At 41.9% G+C, this 15103-nt stretch overlaps 1 protein-coding gene across 1 annotated transcript in view; it reads right to left on the bottom strand.

Moving 5' to 3' along the window:
* Positions 1-1308: 1308 nt before the first annotated feature.
* Positions 1309-15103, bottom strand: part of LOC120570824 (hippocalcin-like protein 4) — a 30848-nt gene continuing 17053 nt past the window's right edge. The window contains exons 2-4 of the mRNA XM_039819392.1: positions 4231-4406; positions 2045-2260; positions 1309-1531 (exon numbers count right to left, since the gene is read on the bottom strand). Of these exons, the coding sequence (XP_039675326.1) occupies positions 1334-1531; positions 2045-2260; positions 4231-4392 (576 nt within the window). The 5' untranslated portion in view covers positions 4393-4406 and the 3' untranslated portion in view covers positions 1309-1333. The remainder of the gene's footprint in view (positions 1532-2044; positions 2261-4230; positions 4407-15103) is intronic.

The raw sequence follows: 15103 nt of genomic DNA, 5'->3' as shown, positions 1-15103 counted from the left end.
TGGCATTCTGGGTGCCAGAATCAACACTTAAGAGTAAGACATTAAAAGGAATAGTTTAACATTTTGGGAAATACGTCAATGTGCTTTTTTTGACAAGCATTAAATGGGAAGGTCAATAACACTCTCACTCTTCAGTACGGAAAATATGAAGCTGTAGCCAGGAGGCGAAATTACGAATCCCACTAGTCTGGTCGATTGGTTGGGGTTAGGCATTTGACCTCGAGTGGTTAAGGTTAGGACAGCCGATTGGTCAGGGGATAGGACCTGTACAAATGGGGTTACGTTACCTTGCGTAAGCATGGACGCCTGGCCAATAAATGCTATTGAAGGGCGGGTCTTGGCGTGGCCATAGTGGGATTCGTAATATCGCAACCAGGAGACGATTAGCTTAGCTTAGTTTAGCTTAGCAAACAGCTAGCCTAGCTCTGTCCAAAAGTTAGAAACAGCTAAAGTGCGAAAAATCACGAGTTGCAGTTGTACCGGGGTTATAAGCAAGAGCATTTCTTGGTTGGAAGCATCGTCACGGTGGGTTTGCCGAGCAACTAGCGAGAACTCCACCAAAACCGCAATCGTTTTTATACTTCAGAAAAAATATCTATCATGTTAGTGAGTTTTAGAGGTGCTGGTACTGGTTAATAGGTTTATTTACCCCCTAGCTAGCTCTCTCCCCGTTTTAAGTCTGCAGCTCCATATTTAACAGATATACTAATGGTATCAATCTTCTGATGTAATTCAGGAAAAAAAGCGAATACGCATACTTTTTAAAACTATTTTTTCATGACCTTTGGAATCCATGTTAACTTACATCAATTGGAAGCAACCTGCTTTGCAATTCTGTCTTTTAATATTAACATTTTGAAAAGGGTGGGCAAACCATTCACTGTTTTACAAAGAAGAAGGTTGTGAATTTTAAGACGAAGGTGCAGTATATATCGCACTGCAGGGTGTAAATCCTTACAGTGTTTGAGCTGGGGGAATTTCCTCTTTTCACAGATCATCAGATTGGATTTATAAAGACTAGACTGAAGCAGAAATGCTGTAGGAGTGTATGGTACTGCACAGTGGGATGGTCTGGAAGAAAAGAATGGCATCAATCGGCGGTCCACTGTGTTTCAAACACGGCTAATTGCCAGTCATCACTGCCTCAAAAAAAGAAGGAAAAAAGCTTCCCTACCTCCTCCTCCTCCTCCTCCCTAAACTGCGTCCCTCCCTTCATTCCCCAGCCCCTTTTCTCTCATCCTCCTTCCTTCTCTTGTTTCAGTTCAACTCTTCCCCATCCTTCCTTCCTTTCCCTCCCTCCCTCCCCCCTCTGTTTCTCCACCCATCCCTCTCTCTACTTCTGCATGTCACACTGCAGCAGTAGGACGATGGAGGGGTCAGACTTGGCGGCCTCTTTAAACTCTTCCAGGGAGATCTCATCATTGTGGTCCTTGTCCATCTTGGAGAAGATCTTGTCCACGCGCTGCTGCGGGGTCAGCCCGTCCTCGTTCATACGCATCATGATCACAGTGCCGACCATCTTGTAGATGGCCTGCACAGGGCGAGAAAAAAAAGTTAGATTTTTTTCTTTAAACTTATGAATAACAGAAAGGATTTCTTCTATATAAAAAAAAGTGGTGTCACCAAGTGGAGATGGCGATGCACTGCACTAAAAAGACATAGACTTTTAACATTTTATTCCTGCAAACAAAAACATATGCGAGCAGTAAAATGTAAAGATAATCATTTCTACACACGGTGGCTTTAATTATGACAAGCTGGTGTAGTGATTTCCTGTCATTCCTATAAAATTAGTAATTATTATCCAATACTATTAGTAATGTGAAGTTGAATGCCAAACGTTCATTTCCTTTTGCCTCGGCCCACTGAAACTGTAGCTGGCATTCAAATAAAGCTGAAGAAATCACAAAGAGAGCCATAAAGAGAGAACATGTTCACTGCTGGAGGAAGCCCAGATTACATTATGTGGAGGACACGGCTTTTACAAATAAATAAAATTAAAAATTCTCAGGCGCACATTAACTCCCTCCTCACAAATGCATACCTCGATGATCTCTAGCATCTCCATGCGTGTGATTTTCCCATCCCCGTCCAGATCATACATGTTGAAGGCCCAGTTGAGTTTCTGCTCGAAGCTGCCCCTGGAGGTGATGGACAGGGCGCAGATGAACTCTCTGAAGTCGATGGTCCCATCGCCGTTCTTGTCAAATGTCCGAAACGCATGCTGGGCGAACTTTGAGGCATCACCATATGGGAAAAACTGGAGAGTGGAATATGAGAAAATCGAGGTGACAGTTACATTGTGCATCACATTAAAAGGCCCTATTGAGTTGCATTATGGGCAAAGAGGGATCCAGTGTTTTTAGAATTTGACCCATACTAAGGATTTAAAGTCCGGATATCTTGATGTCTGCTGTCTGGGCAACAGCTTATTATGACCCATATTTATGTATAATGTTAGGTGGGCACCTCTAGTGGGCATAGTCATTATGACGGCAGCAGTGTTGTAGTCAAGACCACCCTAGTCCATATCCACGACGTTCCACTTCCGTGATTGCTCCGTGAATTCCGCCGGATGCATGTCTTTTCAGCGAATTTATGTGGACTATGGTTAACTGCCAGGGACGTCGGACTGGGGGGAAAAAGGGGACCGAGTACCCAGGGCCCTCATGTGAGGAGGGCCCAAAAAGATGCTAGAATGAATAGCTGTGGATGCGGGGAGGGGCCCATAGAAAATACCTTTCTACAGGTCCCAGAATTATGGGCTACGCCCCTGTTAAATGCTCCTCAGATCTCTGCAGGGTAAATCCAGACAGCTAGCTAGACTATCTGTCCAATCCGAGTTTTCTGTTGCACGACTAAAAGATCTTTTGAACGTACACATGTTCCACCAAAACAAGTTCCTTCCCGAGGCTATTTTGCAGCGGCACAGTGGCTCCACGCGGAGCTTAGTGCCGTCCAAGACAATTGTGATTGGTTTAAAGTTCTTCTCCCATCCCTAAACCAAGACCAAGTCATCACCAAGAACAGGGTGTATGGAGACCGAGTCAAGACCAAGACCAAGGCAGGGTGAGACCGAGTCAAGACCAAGACCAGACCAGTGTGAGTCCCACACTGCATGCCACGATAAACTGCTAATGCTAACCATAGGCACTCCTCAAATTGATCTGAAAGATCCACATTCCCATAGAAGAACACCCACAAAACACAAATTAATATTCTTCTCTTAATATTCACCCCTTCAATTGCCATACATGTATCACAAGAAATGCTTTAATAAAACAATCAAGCTATGGTCTTGACCAGTCTTGAAATAAAATTCAGAGTCCTTTTTGTCTTAAATCGAGACAAATGCGGTTGATTCCGAGACGAGACCAAGACCTTCAAAAAGTGGTCTCGAGACTGGTCTCGAGATCAAGACCGATCTTGAGTTCTACAACACTGGCCGGCAGCAAAAGAGGAAGTCAGGTGACGTAGTAAAAAGAGCGACAAAGTCTACGTAGGGAGGAGCTCGGGGTGGATGGATGGGTCAAACAAACTTTTTGTGTCCGGTGTGAAACCAAAAGTCAACGTTGACTTTTTGTAACTTGTAATAGCAATAATTCTTATTTATAGAGCACTTTTTTAAAATCCATGTTACAAAGTGCTTAACAAAAACAGTCAAGACAACTACATAGCATACCTAGCTTACGTACGTAACTTAAGTTACGTAACAAATGTACTAATTTTAACCCAAACCGTGATCTTTTCTTAAACCTGACAAAGTAGTTCCGTTTCAAACAATAACCATATGATTAAAACTTTGACTCTTTCACGTTAACCACGTGTTTAAAACTGGGACTCTTTAATAGTATATATGACATGTGATGTGTCAGAAACGTCATATATGTCCTTTTGGGAGTCAGTGATGATGGGGTTGCTGTGGCGCTGTGCCATCTCAAAGGCTCTGGAATGTTCTGAGGGAGTTTTAGGCATCAACAGAGTCACAGTCTATACCCAAAGCACAGGACCATTAGTCAGCCATGGAAACATAAGCTTTCTCTCTCATTTATATAACTATTGAAAAAAAATGTTCACTGTAGAAAATAGCTTTGAGAAAACACTGCATAACCTAACTTTGTGTAAAGACCCCAGCCCTACTTATTACTACATGATAAACTGCCAGGATTTCACTTCCTCTGCTTCCTTTGCTTATTCATGCCTGTCTCCTGCCCTCCGCCTCAGCCTCACCTTAACATAGAGCTGCTGGAACTCATCCAGGTTGAGGATGCCAGAGGGACAGTCTTTGAGGAAGCCTTTGTACCACTGCTTGAGCTCTGCCTCGTTGAATTCGGTGTTCTTGGTCAGGTCGTCCAGAACCTCTGGAGCCAGCTTGCTGTTGTGTTTCCCCATGATGCTTCACCTCTCTGGGGGTACGGGGACAGAGAGAGAGAGAGAGAGAGAGAGAGAGAGAGAGAGAGAGAGAGAGAGAGAGAGAGAGAGGGGGAGCGACAGTGTGAACACACAGGTGAGGAGGCACTAAACAAACCACAGCAACAGCAGTTATGCCCCTGTGTTGTTCCAACAGCACTGGTCTCTTTGGGAACAAGGAATCACCTGCACAGTGACACACGCAGGAGAGTTACATTGTCTTCATGTGGCAAAATATGCAGTATAAAACATGCACACACATATACACACTACAAAAAAAATCTTAGCAAGTCAATTAGTCTTATTATAAAAAATGAACCGAACCCTAAAAGCTGTTTCATGCTTCTTGCGTTCAGCACGGTCGGCATGGAGCGATTGGCGACCGCGTGCTAGGCGACCATGCGCTGGGCGTTTGGTGCCGCACCGCGCACCTTCAGGATTTTGTAACAACACGTGCGGTCGCATAGACCGCATTGCAGTGATTGGCTACAGGAGAGAAGAGGTCCGTTCTTTGAGCCGTTCTGGGCGCTCTGACAGCAATCAGTATGAAAGGTCAGACTGTTCGCGCCGCGGTGACCATTCGCGCCGCACCGCAGCGCCCCGACCGCGCTGAACGCAAGAAGCATGAAACCTACGACCCAACTCTACAACTTCACTTTGTGCTTATGGTTTTTATCTTTTGTCAGCTTTTAGTTGTGTCGAGACTACAGTTGAAAAAGATGGCCGTTGTGCTAACCCCGGTACATTTACATTGATTTTGATCTAATGCCAGTGTTAGTTCATGTGCATTTTTCCCTTTTTCATATAAAAAAAGTATAAAAAGTAAATCTGCATTGGACAAGTAGAATAAAGGCTACAAAAGGTCTTACCATTTGTATAATGCCTCATATCACTCTAATGTCTCATATCATTCTACCACCATAATCACCTTGTGTGAGCAAAGCCCATGATAACATCACCGCTATATGGGCCATAAAATGGCCCATTACCCTGGCTCCTCACCACACACACATATCCACATGGCTGAGAACCACTGCAGTGCCTTTATCATGACGCCATCCCTGACTCATAGCCCTGTCTGACAGCTTTTCGCACTTTGACACCAGGGATGCAGCCAAGCCAAGCGGCCACAAAACCTCCTCTAAATTGTGGCGAGAGAGAGAGAGAGAGAGAGAGAGAAAGAAAGAGAGAGAGAGAGAGAGAGAGAGAGAGTGTGCGGGGACAGTTTAGAGGCCGAAACATAATCCTGTCATGCTTTATGCCGAGTGAGTCATGGAGAAAGAGGCAACTAAACCCCAAGTCACTGCAAACGGCGCAAATATCTTGGACTTTGTATTCCCGTGACAAGTGGGACGCACTGTAGGAGAGCCCAGAGCTCAGAAGAAGAGCAACAAAAGGACATTCCAGCTTTAACTTGTTTTGAAAAGGTCACCTGTGATCTTATCAAGTTGAAACACAAAAACCAAAGTTCTCTCTTCCCAGAGAAACCTGTTATGGTTGTTTGAGAAAAGAAAAGAATGACTGTGCAGACAGAAAAGGAAAGAAATATGCCTGGAAACTGCAGGTGCAATCAAAGCCGTTTCAGTGACCGGGTCAGCTGGGTATCCATCTGTTCAGTGCAGTCTGGCAACATTTATACGTCTTCAACTTTTTTCAGTTATTGCCGGAAAATAGCTTCCACTTTGATCGTATTTATAGCAGAAACCAGCATGTGTCAACCATAAAAAAATAAATAAAAAAAAAAGCATTTGTGAGTGTTCCATTTTCACAAAGGACTCGTTTGAAATGTGCAGTGGCACAAACGATCAGAGATGACTGGTTCGGAACATTCTTTGAAGCTATTTGTGTAATGAGCAAGCGCTTGTCTTTGCACGGACACAAATACGTGCTTAGACACACGCTCACACACACAGTTTCACACGGTTAACGGCTGCAGGATGGATGCAGACAGATGTTTTGGGGCAGCAGTGTGGAGAAGAATTACATAAAGGTGTTCATGTTGTGGCAGCATCACCTGCACCGCCATTTCCCCCTGAGAGGCAGGAGGTCACCGTGGATGGGGATCATATTAAACTCAAGGTATTCCACTCCGCCTGCTCTCGTATGACTCTCTGCCTCAAGCAGCAGGCATTTAGAATGGAAGTTGAACTAGCCCTAGTCTGGATCAACGGAAGTACATTTCCAGGATGTCCATCGCCTTCCGCTCTCCGTGTGTCGCCGTTCTCAAATTTCGGGAAACATCAAACTTCGAAGTAGGAAGCTACACGCTGAAAATGGCAAGTTTAGAAGAAAATTTGGCAGGCCAGGTTGATTCTTTCGAAGAATGATTGTAAAGATGGTAACACTTTATGTGAAGGGGTGTTCATAAGACTGACATGACACTCATTATTATGATATGACACCTGTCATGAACATGAAGGGGTCATTCTGAGTGTTCATGACTGTTGTCATTAAGTGTCATTTGGTAAATCATGACACTTTTAATGCAAAGCTAGCATCGTCCGAGATGTCTTTGTCATGACAACTTGACATTAACGAAGACAACCAACCCTGTGTTACGACAACATGACATTAAACAAGACAGTACAACCTGTCGATGTCTTTGTAACGACAGATTGACATTAACCTAGAGCAGGGATCTTCAACAGGGGGTCCGGGACCCCTAGGGGGTCCTCAGAGTCAATGAAGGGGGGGCCTCCAAATTATTGTTCATTTTTGAAGTTTTTTTTAGAAAAATTTAAAAAGCCATGAATCTAACATATTATTAGCAAATATAAATCCCCAGTGACGATATGCCTACTGACCTGTATGTAAGGTAGCCGTCCACCAGTGTTGGGAGTAACGGCGTTTAAGTATAACGGCGTTACTGACGGCGTTATTTTTTCAGTAACGGAGCAATCTAATTAATTACTTTTCCCATCGTTGCAACGCCGTTATCGTTACTGAGAATATAAAGTGGCGCGTTACTACAATTTGGTTGAATGAAGCGCGAGGTGTCAGGCTTTGGCTACACATCAGCTGCCTGGAGAGAGCAGGGGGGGGGGGAGGATGATGACACCCTTGCAAATGCGATGATGATTGGCTGGGTGGGCGGATGCCCTGCTCACGCTGTCTCACTGCACGCTCTGACTACCACTAAACACAAGACAGCGACAATGGCGACGAGCCAGGGAAATTCAAAGGTAGCGTTCTCGAACTGGAAGTACCGGCACTACTTCTCGCTCATTGAAATTAAAGGCAAGAATGTTTATGTAACATGCACGCTATGCCCAGGAAAAAAGACTTTATCCACGTCTGCCTCAAGCAACTCGAATCTTATGAAGCACCTCACATCAGCACATGCTAACAGGACACTTGTTGCTGCTGCTAACCCAAGCCCAAGCCCAAATGCAGCTAGCGTGAGCTCCAGCGAAGGAGACGCAGCCACTCTGTTAAAACAAGCAACGCTTGATTTTTCGGGTCAGCAACAGGTGACCAAGGCCGAGCTGAACACATTGATTGCAAGGTATGTTGTTAAAAGCATGCTACCCCTGTCCACTTTGGAGTCTGAGTCATTCAGATCTATCCTAAATACCAAATGTTCTAAAATACTGTATATAGTGTTTTTATTCTTCAATCAGTTAATATGAACATATTTGATGTTAAAGATGTTATAGAACGTAATAGCGTTATAGAGCATGAAAAATAACGTCACAGTTACTTTGCTGAGTAACTAATTACTTTTACAATGTGGTAACTGATTTACTAACTCAATTACTTTTGGGAGAAGTAATTTGTAACTGTAACTAATTACTTTTTTAAAGTAAGATGCCGTCCACAGATGCAGTTCATCCTAAGGATTCACTCTGCCACATGTATGTTTAACACTAAAACATGATTTATAAAACCATGCCAACAATTATAAGGCTATTTTAATATCTTAGTATTCTGTGCACTAATAAGGTAAGTATAAAGGCTTTAGGCTGCCCTGCATGTTTATTGTAGGCCCAGTTTAATATGCAACTTCATTTTATACAATATATGTAGTAGGGGGTCCCTGCTCCGTCTCTTAAAGTTAAGGGGTCCTTGGTTTGAAAAACATTGAAGACCCCTGACTTAGACAACATAACCTGTCATAAATATGTCATGACAGGCACATTTATCAAACTTTAATAAACTCTTTAGCTTTATGTGTTAACATTACATTAAAATGTCATTAAGAGGTTGGTTTTTACATGGTCATCAAACTGGTCTTATAACGTTTAAGACATTTTAAGTCCAAATGGTTCAACTTTACTTGTACTCATTAAGTGGTTAGTTTTTGCATTGTCTGTCGTGAGAGCGTTATAATTGTGTCATGAATATTTTAACTTGACCTCAAGTAAAGTGGAACAATTTGAATCTGTCATGAAGTTTGATTTCAGCATCAAATGCTTATATGACGGTGTCATTAATAATATCCATAACCTCAAGTAAAGTTGAACCATTTGGACTTGTCATTAAGATGTCTTTAACATTATAAGAGCAGTTTGACATTTTAATGTCATTTTTAATGACATTTTAATGTAATGTTAACACATAAAGCTAAATAGTTTATTAAATTTTGATAATTGGGCCTGTCATGACAAATTTATGACAGGTTGTACTGTCTTGCTTAAAGTCAAGTTGTCATGACAAAGACATCTCGGACAATGCTAGCTTTGCATTAAAAGTGTCATCATTTACCCAATGACACTTAATGGCAGTGAGTCATGAACACTCAAAATGACTCCTTCATGTTCTTGGCAGATGTCATGTCATAATAATGACGTTGTCATGTCAGTGTTATGCACACCCCATCAAATAAAGTGTTACCGTAAAGATTTACAAAGAATATGTTACCAGTAACCCAGTGTTTTGAATCTAAATCATTGATAGTGTCCTCCTAGGTCTAGTTCTGTACAGTAAATCACTCACTGCATCAACAAAGACACACACACAAGCGGTGGGTTAATTTTGGCTTGTACCCTCCTGGACACACAAACACACACACACACACACACACACATACACACACATTGTGTATTGTCTCTGACTGAGGCAGATGAGATTTTATCCCTCCGTTAGGGAAGCAAACGTAGCAGATAATAGAGTATCCTGTGGAAGCCAGGGAGAGGCGTGACTAGCCAGGCGAGCAAACCCACTGGAAACGTATCCCATCTGAAAGAATCAAAATAAGCACCGCTCACTACAGCGAAACAGGCAACCCGTAGGTTCCTTCTAATCGTCCCCGGGTCGCATGCTGTCTTCCAGTCAGGTGCTCACTCTACCAGTTCATCTTACTGAGGCAAACAAATCTATTGTGGGAGACTATTCAGGTGTTGGATGTTAAGCCTCCGTGTTTGTTTTTCTTGGATTAGCATATAAATCAAATCTCTGTGGAATCAACTGGCTTCGATGCCGTTTTTTTTGTCTTTTTGCCTGCCTTGGAGAGGCTGATGCCTAAATGAGTGCATTAACACATATATGGGTGCACATGTATGTCAAACTAGGGTATGCGTGTGTTGCAATAAAGATGTGATCGTTGTGTTGAGAGAAACAAAGAATGAAAAGGCAGACATATGAATGTATAGAATATGGATTCTTGGTGTACCTGTTTATCAGGCGTGGGAATCTTTAGGCACCTCCGAGTCGATTCCAATTTAGAGGGCTATGATACGATGATGAAAACGATTATTGATGCATCGAAAAATGGTTTTCTATACATGATTAATTTTTTCTCACTGTGTTTATAGGCTACTTTTAAAACATAGAGTATGTGTAAATAGCCGTAATTTAAATAAACAGATGGAGAAAAAAAAAAAATATATATATATATACATATATATATGCATTTACATTTGCTCACAGTCACAAAAAATTTGGATGTTGAATTTTCTGCATCGAGTCATAATCTTTCAAGAGTGAATCGCGATGCATCCAAGAATTGATTTTCTTTCCCCCACCCCTACTGTTTATCGGGGGTGTTGAAATGAATCACTGCAATGATGCACTGCAACGCGGAACTGGATGATTCTGCATCAATGCAGTGACAGACCATAATCAATTTTTTGTCTCCGGGAGCTGCTTGTTTTTGTTTGTGTTCAGAGTCCACTACATTCAGTAACTGTCTTTTTTAAGAATTTGTTGATGAAAACCATGTGAAGCAATATATAATAATATTGAGGATGTGACGCATCGTGATATCGAATTGATTTGAATCGTTGACAGGATAATCGCAATCGAAATCGTGAGACCGGGGAAATTTTACACCCCTGCTGTTTATAGACTGGTTCTCTGAATCGCCGCCCACATTACATTACAATTTATTTAATGATTTAATAAAGTCTGGTGATGTGCTCACTGATGGCTGTTTGCAGATAGCAGTTGTAAAAACAGAGCTTGGTAGGCAGGGTTAAGAATGGGGACGTCAACTTTCTGTGCACAATCGTGGATGAGATCAACGCGGCTGTACAGGTCACTGAAAATGGACTTAAAGCAGACATAGTAACTCTTACAGCTATAGTAATCAATATTAGTTCAATTAACAATGGATCAAATGACTATGTGCAATGTGAAAGGGGTCATTCCAAATGACAAACCCACAGAGATTTTGCAACCCTGCAAAACTGTCGTTTTCCTCAGGCTTTGGTGTTGCATATTTACTGTTTTGGTTCACTCTCAGCACTCTCATCCATCTCATTTTTTGACATACATAAAAGCTCTGCTAAACTCACTGCACACTACCTGCCAAGCACCAAACAGCAGACAGGGAAAGTAAGCGACTAGTTGGTGAACATAGTGGAGCATTTAGAACCTAAAGAGATGGATATTTTTTCCCAGGAGTCCAAAATAGAGACAAAAGAAGACTCACGTTTGTCGGGTGGACTCCAACACCACCCCAAATGAATGCCAATGTTTCTCTGTGTCTGCTGGATGTAATGATATCACGATGATAATATGCCAGTGTTGTGTTTATAGATTGCTCTGCTGCTTCCAAGAAGCCAAAGAAATCAATAATATTGCTTCAAATTGGCCTCTTTCTTCAATCATCAGTAGAGTAAGTTAACTGCTCCTAGCAATCACCCTGTGTTATATAACTCACTACTCATTGGTTAAGGCAAAATAATACGACCGCCTTTCAAACCAGAAACTGGTTAACATGGACATGATGTGAGTCTGAATAACTTAAAGGGGCGCTATGCAGTTTGGGCAATTTCTTCGCTGTTCTCTCACTTTTTGCTCGCAGGTTTCTCTATAGAGCTCCCCCTACAGCTTCAGAATAGATATATATATTGTAAAAAACTCCATCGCTACCTTGTTCTTATAGCTAGCCGGTTCCTGGATGGGGGTGTGTATGTGTGCAGTGCCTAAAGTAATTTGTTACATATCACGCAATCCTTCCTGACCTCCTAAAGCTGCAAGGGTGGTTTTTCTGCTCACAGGGGCTAGGGAGGAGCGAGACAACCACCATTCAACCCCAAAAAAAGTCATATAACCATTCCAATGACTCTGAAGCTGTTCAGTTAAGGTAAATTAAGCTAAAAAAAAAACTGCATAATTCTCCTTTAAGTAAAAGAAAATGGACATTCATTCTGATTATTAGGCTGCCTGTTTCTGTGGATCTCTGGAACTAAATTTTAATATTTGCTTGCTCACAGGAGGTAAGTTTGGAATTAATAGAAGACTTGAGACAGCAATAGTCTGGTATAGTTCAACTATCATTAGCTTTAGCAGAAAATTACCAATTTCAGTTTTGGCAATGGTAAACCCATAACAGCTTACACAGGATTAAAACCATGCCAGTGCATTCAAACTCACTCCCTCTGGTGCTAATATGAAATAACTTTATTCCCCAAATGCTGCAATTTCCCCACAATTAGCGTAGGGCTGGGCGGTATGAAGAAAATCAAATATCACAATACTTTTGACCAAATACATAAATGTCGATATTGCGACGATATTGCTGGGTTGACTATTGGTGCTTTTCACAAAAGTTTTGATAAATAATCATCAGTAATGTGGATACAATGACTAAGTACCAGCTTTCAACCAGGGACAAACTGATTTTTTAGCTCCATCACACACACAGGCGGTCCCTGGAATTTACATATTATAGACACTCATACACTGACATAAAAAAATATATAATATAGGAGGAGAATGGACACAGCGAGAAGAGGCTGTCTGTGAAAAAGGGGGATGACTCAATCTGGACTCACACCTCTGGGGAAAAGACAAATAGAAAGACAGGGAGAGAGACAGCGACTGAAAAGGTGATGAAGATGGAAGGACGGAAAAAGATGGGAGGCAGCAGAGAGATGGGTAAGCAGAGCTTGTAGAAAATTGTCCCAACAGGCGTTGCACAGAAAAAGACATATCTTATTAAGTCTGAAGGGCTTTAACGCATGTTAATTCCAGCTGTGAGACTAAGAGTAAACACAAATTCTTTCAAAGTCTAATCTGAGTTGTAAATGCATGGGAGACTTTGTATGTGTCACTGTGTGTGTGTGTGTGTGTGTGTGTGTGTGTGTGTGTGTGTGTGTGTGTGTGTTGTGCCAGCCCAGCTTGATGGCAATCTAACTGATTGGATAAACTATAGTTAAACATGTTTGCGTGCCAGAGTCAGTAGTAATAAAGCTCACATTTGGATGGCAGTTTTCTTAAAGTCAAGGCACTTGTTATTAGGCTGATATATGCCATGAGTGCTATTCATCAAGCAGTTCTTACAGTGGCGTCTGAGGACTAACAAATCGTCACTGTTGGGTGAAAATCTTGTATGTCCAAAATCTTGTATGTCCATTATTTTTCAGGAAGAAAAATCCTAATTAAAAATAAAGCTATGTACTTCAGACAAGCGCTTCATTCCATTTCATTTATTTGTAAATTTGACGGGGACAGTGCTCATTAATCAACAGCAAAGTAACTGTAAATGAGCCAAAGTTAGCTCCGCAGGCTAATTTCTTCATCTGTTGTCCCTGGCCAGTTTTAAAATGGCAACCTAAATAAAATAAAATGCAATGACTTAATAATACAGTCAGCACGTAAAAGCAACATACACAGACCAACATTCAAACAGGCACAATGCACAACAACAAGTAACGAACAGCAAGCAACAAAACAAGACAAATCAAGTCAACAGGCAGGCAGTCTAATGTGCACATATCTGATTACCAATAAGCCATTTCTTCAGCTAAAACAACGATAAGTATTTACTTCTTTTATTTGCATTGGCGACATATTCCAGTCTTTAGATGCTGTTAGAAAGAACGCTGACAGTTTGAAGGGGTTACGTGGAGTATGTGAGAGAGATGCACTGGCACGGCTTTAACATCAAACTATATGTATCTACATGGTATGTACTCCAGGACAGAGTGACATCAGGGTCAGGTGTGATGTCACAGGGTCTTCCCCTGTTCTGAAATGGCATGAGGAAGTGTTAAAGCGTAACTCTCGTCAAAATGCAACCTAGGGTCTTTTTGTGAATGTACCCGAGTCAAACTTTTGTTTAAAAGCATAATTAGGACGGGAACGCCACTTTTAAGATTTACTGTATTGTCGTTTTCGGTCAAATGGCCTTTTGAATGGGAGTGCTAGGGGAACTACTATGATAGCATCAAAATCGCTATTTTTAAAACACTAAGAAGGCTCGACACAACATGAAACTTTGCTCCGAGTATCACCAGGGGCTCTCCACATGAACTCCAACATAGAGAACATTGTTTGTGTACACAGAGTTTACTAAAAGAAAGGTTTTAACAACTCACTTTAGCAGTTGTTGTTTCCGCTTGCCGCCATCTTGCCAGTCAAAAAGAGTCGATCTCCGAATGCAACGTAACCGGGACGAGAGTAAAGATGGAAAGCTCCTAAAGCTTAGTTCCATATAAATGCACGGATAATTTGTTGTTTTGTCGTTAGTGAAAAACAATGTTGACCTTGTAATTGAAAAAGGCCTCATATAAGAATGGCATTTCCTCCTATCGCATTGACTGGCAAGATGGCGGCGAACGGAAACTGGAAAAACCAATTGCTACAGTGAGTTGTTAAAACCTTTCTTTTTAGTAAACTCTGTGTACACAAACAATGTTGTCAATGCTTTTGTTAAAGTGTACAGCCCCTGATGATACTCGGAGCAAAGTCTCATGTTGTGTCGAGCCTTCTTAGTGTTTTAAAAATAGTGATTTTGATGCTATCATAGTAGTGCCCCTAGCACTCCCATTCAAAAGGCCATTTGACCGAAAAACGAGAATACGATAAATCTTAAAATGGCATTTCTTTAAACCAATCAGTCTTGGGTGGTGGTGCTAAGACAGAGCCATGGTGCCGCTGCAAAATAGCCTCAGGAAGGAACTTGTTTTGGTGGAACGTGTGTACGTTCAAAGGTTGTTTTAGTCGTGCAACAGAAAACTCTGATTGGACAGATAGTCTAGCTAGCTGTCTGGATTTACCCTGCAGAGATCTGAGGAGCAGTTAACCATAGTCCTCAGAAATCCACCGGAGTTTAAAATGACAACAGAAAGGAAGCCCAAGGCAACAGATATCTGGCCTAAACAAGTGAAATCCGGCAGAATTTCCGTCGCCAACGGAGCAATCCCAGAAGTGGAACGTGGAGGATATAGACTAGTAAAGTAATAACTGTATGTTGGGCTGAGGCTGAATGTCCAGTGATGTGTGTATGGCTGGTCGTCGTGGATGG

The sequence above is a fragment of the Perca fluviatilis genome, chromosome 13, assembly GCF_010015445.1.
Source record: "Perca fluviatilis chromosome 13, GENO_Pfluv_1.0, whole genome shotgun sequence".
Taxonomy (NCBI): domain Eukaryota; kingdom Metazoa; phylum Chordata; class Actinopteri; order Perciformes; family Percidae; genus Perca; species Perca fluviatilis.
This window is presented reverse-complemented; position numbering and strand designations above follow the sequence as displayed.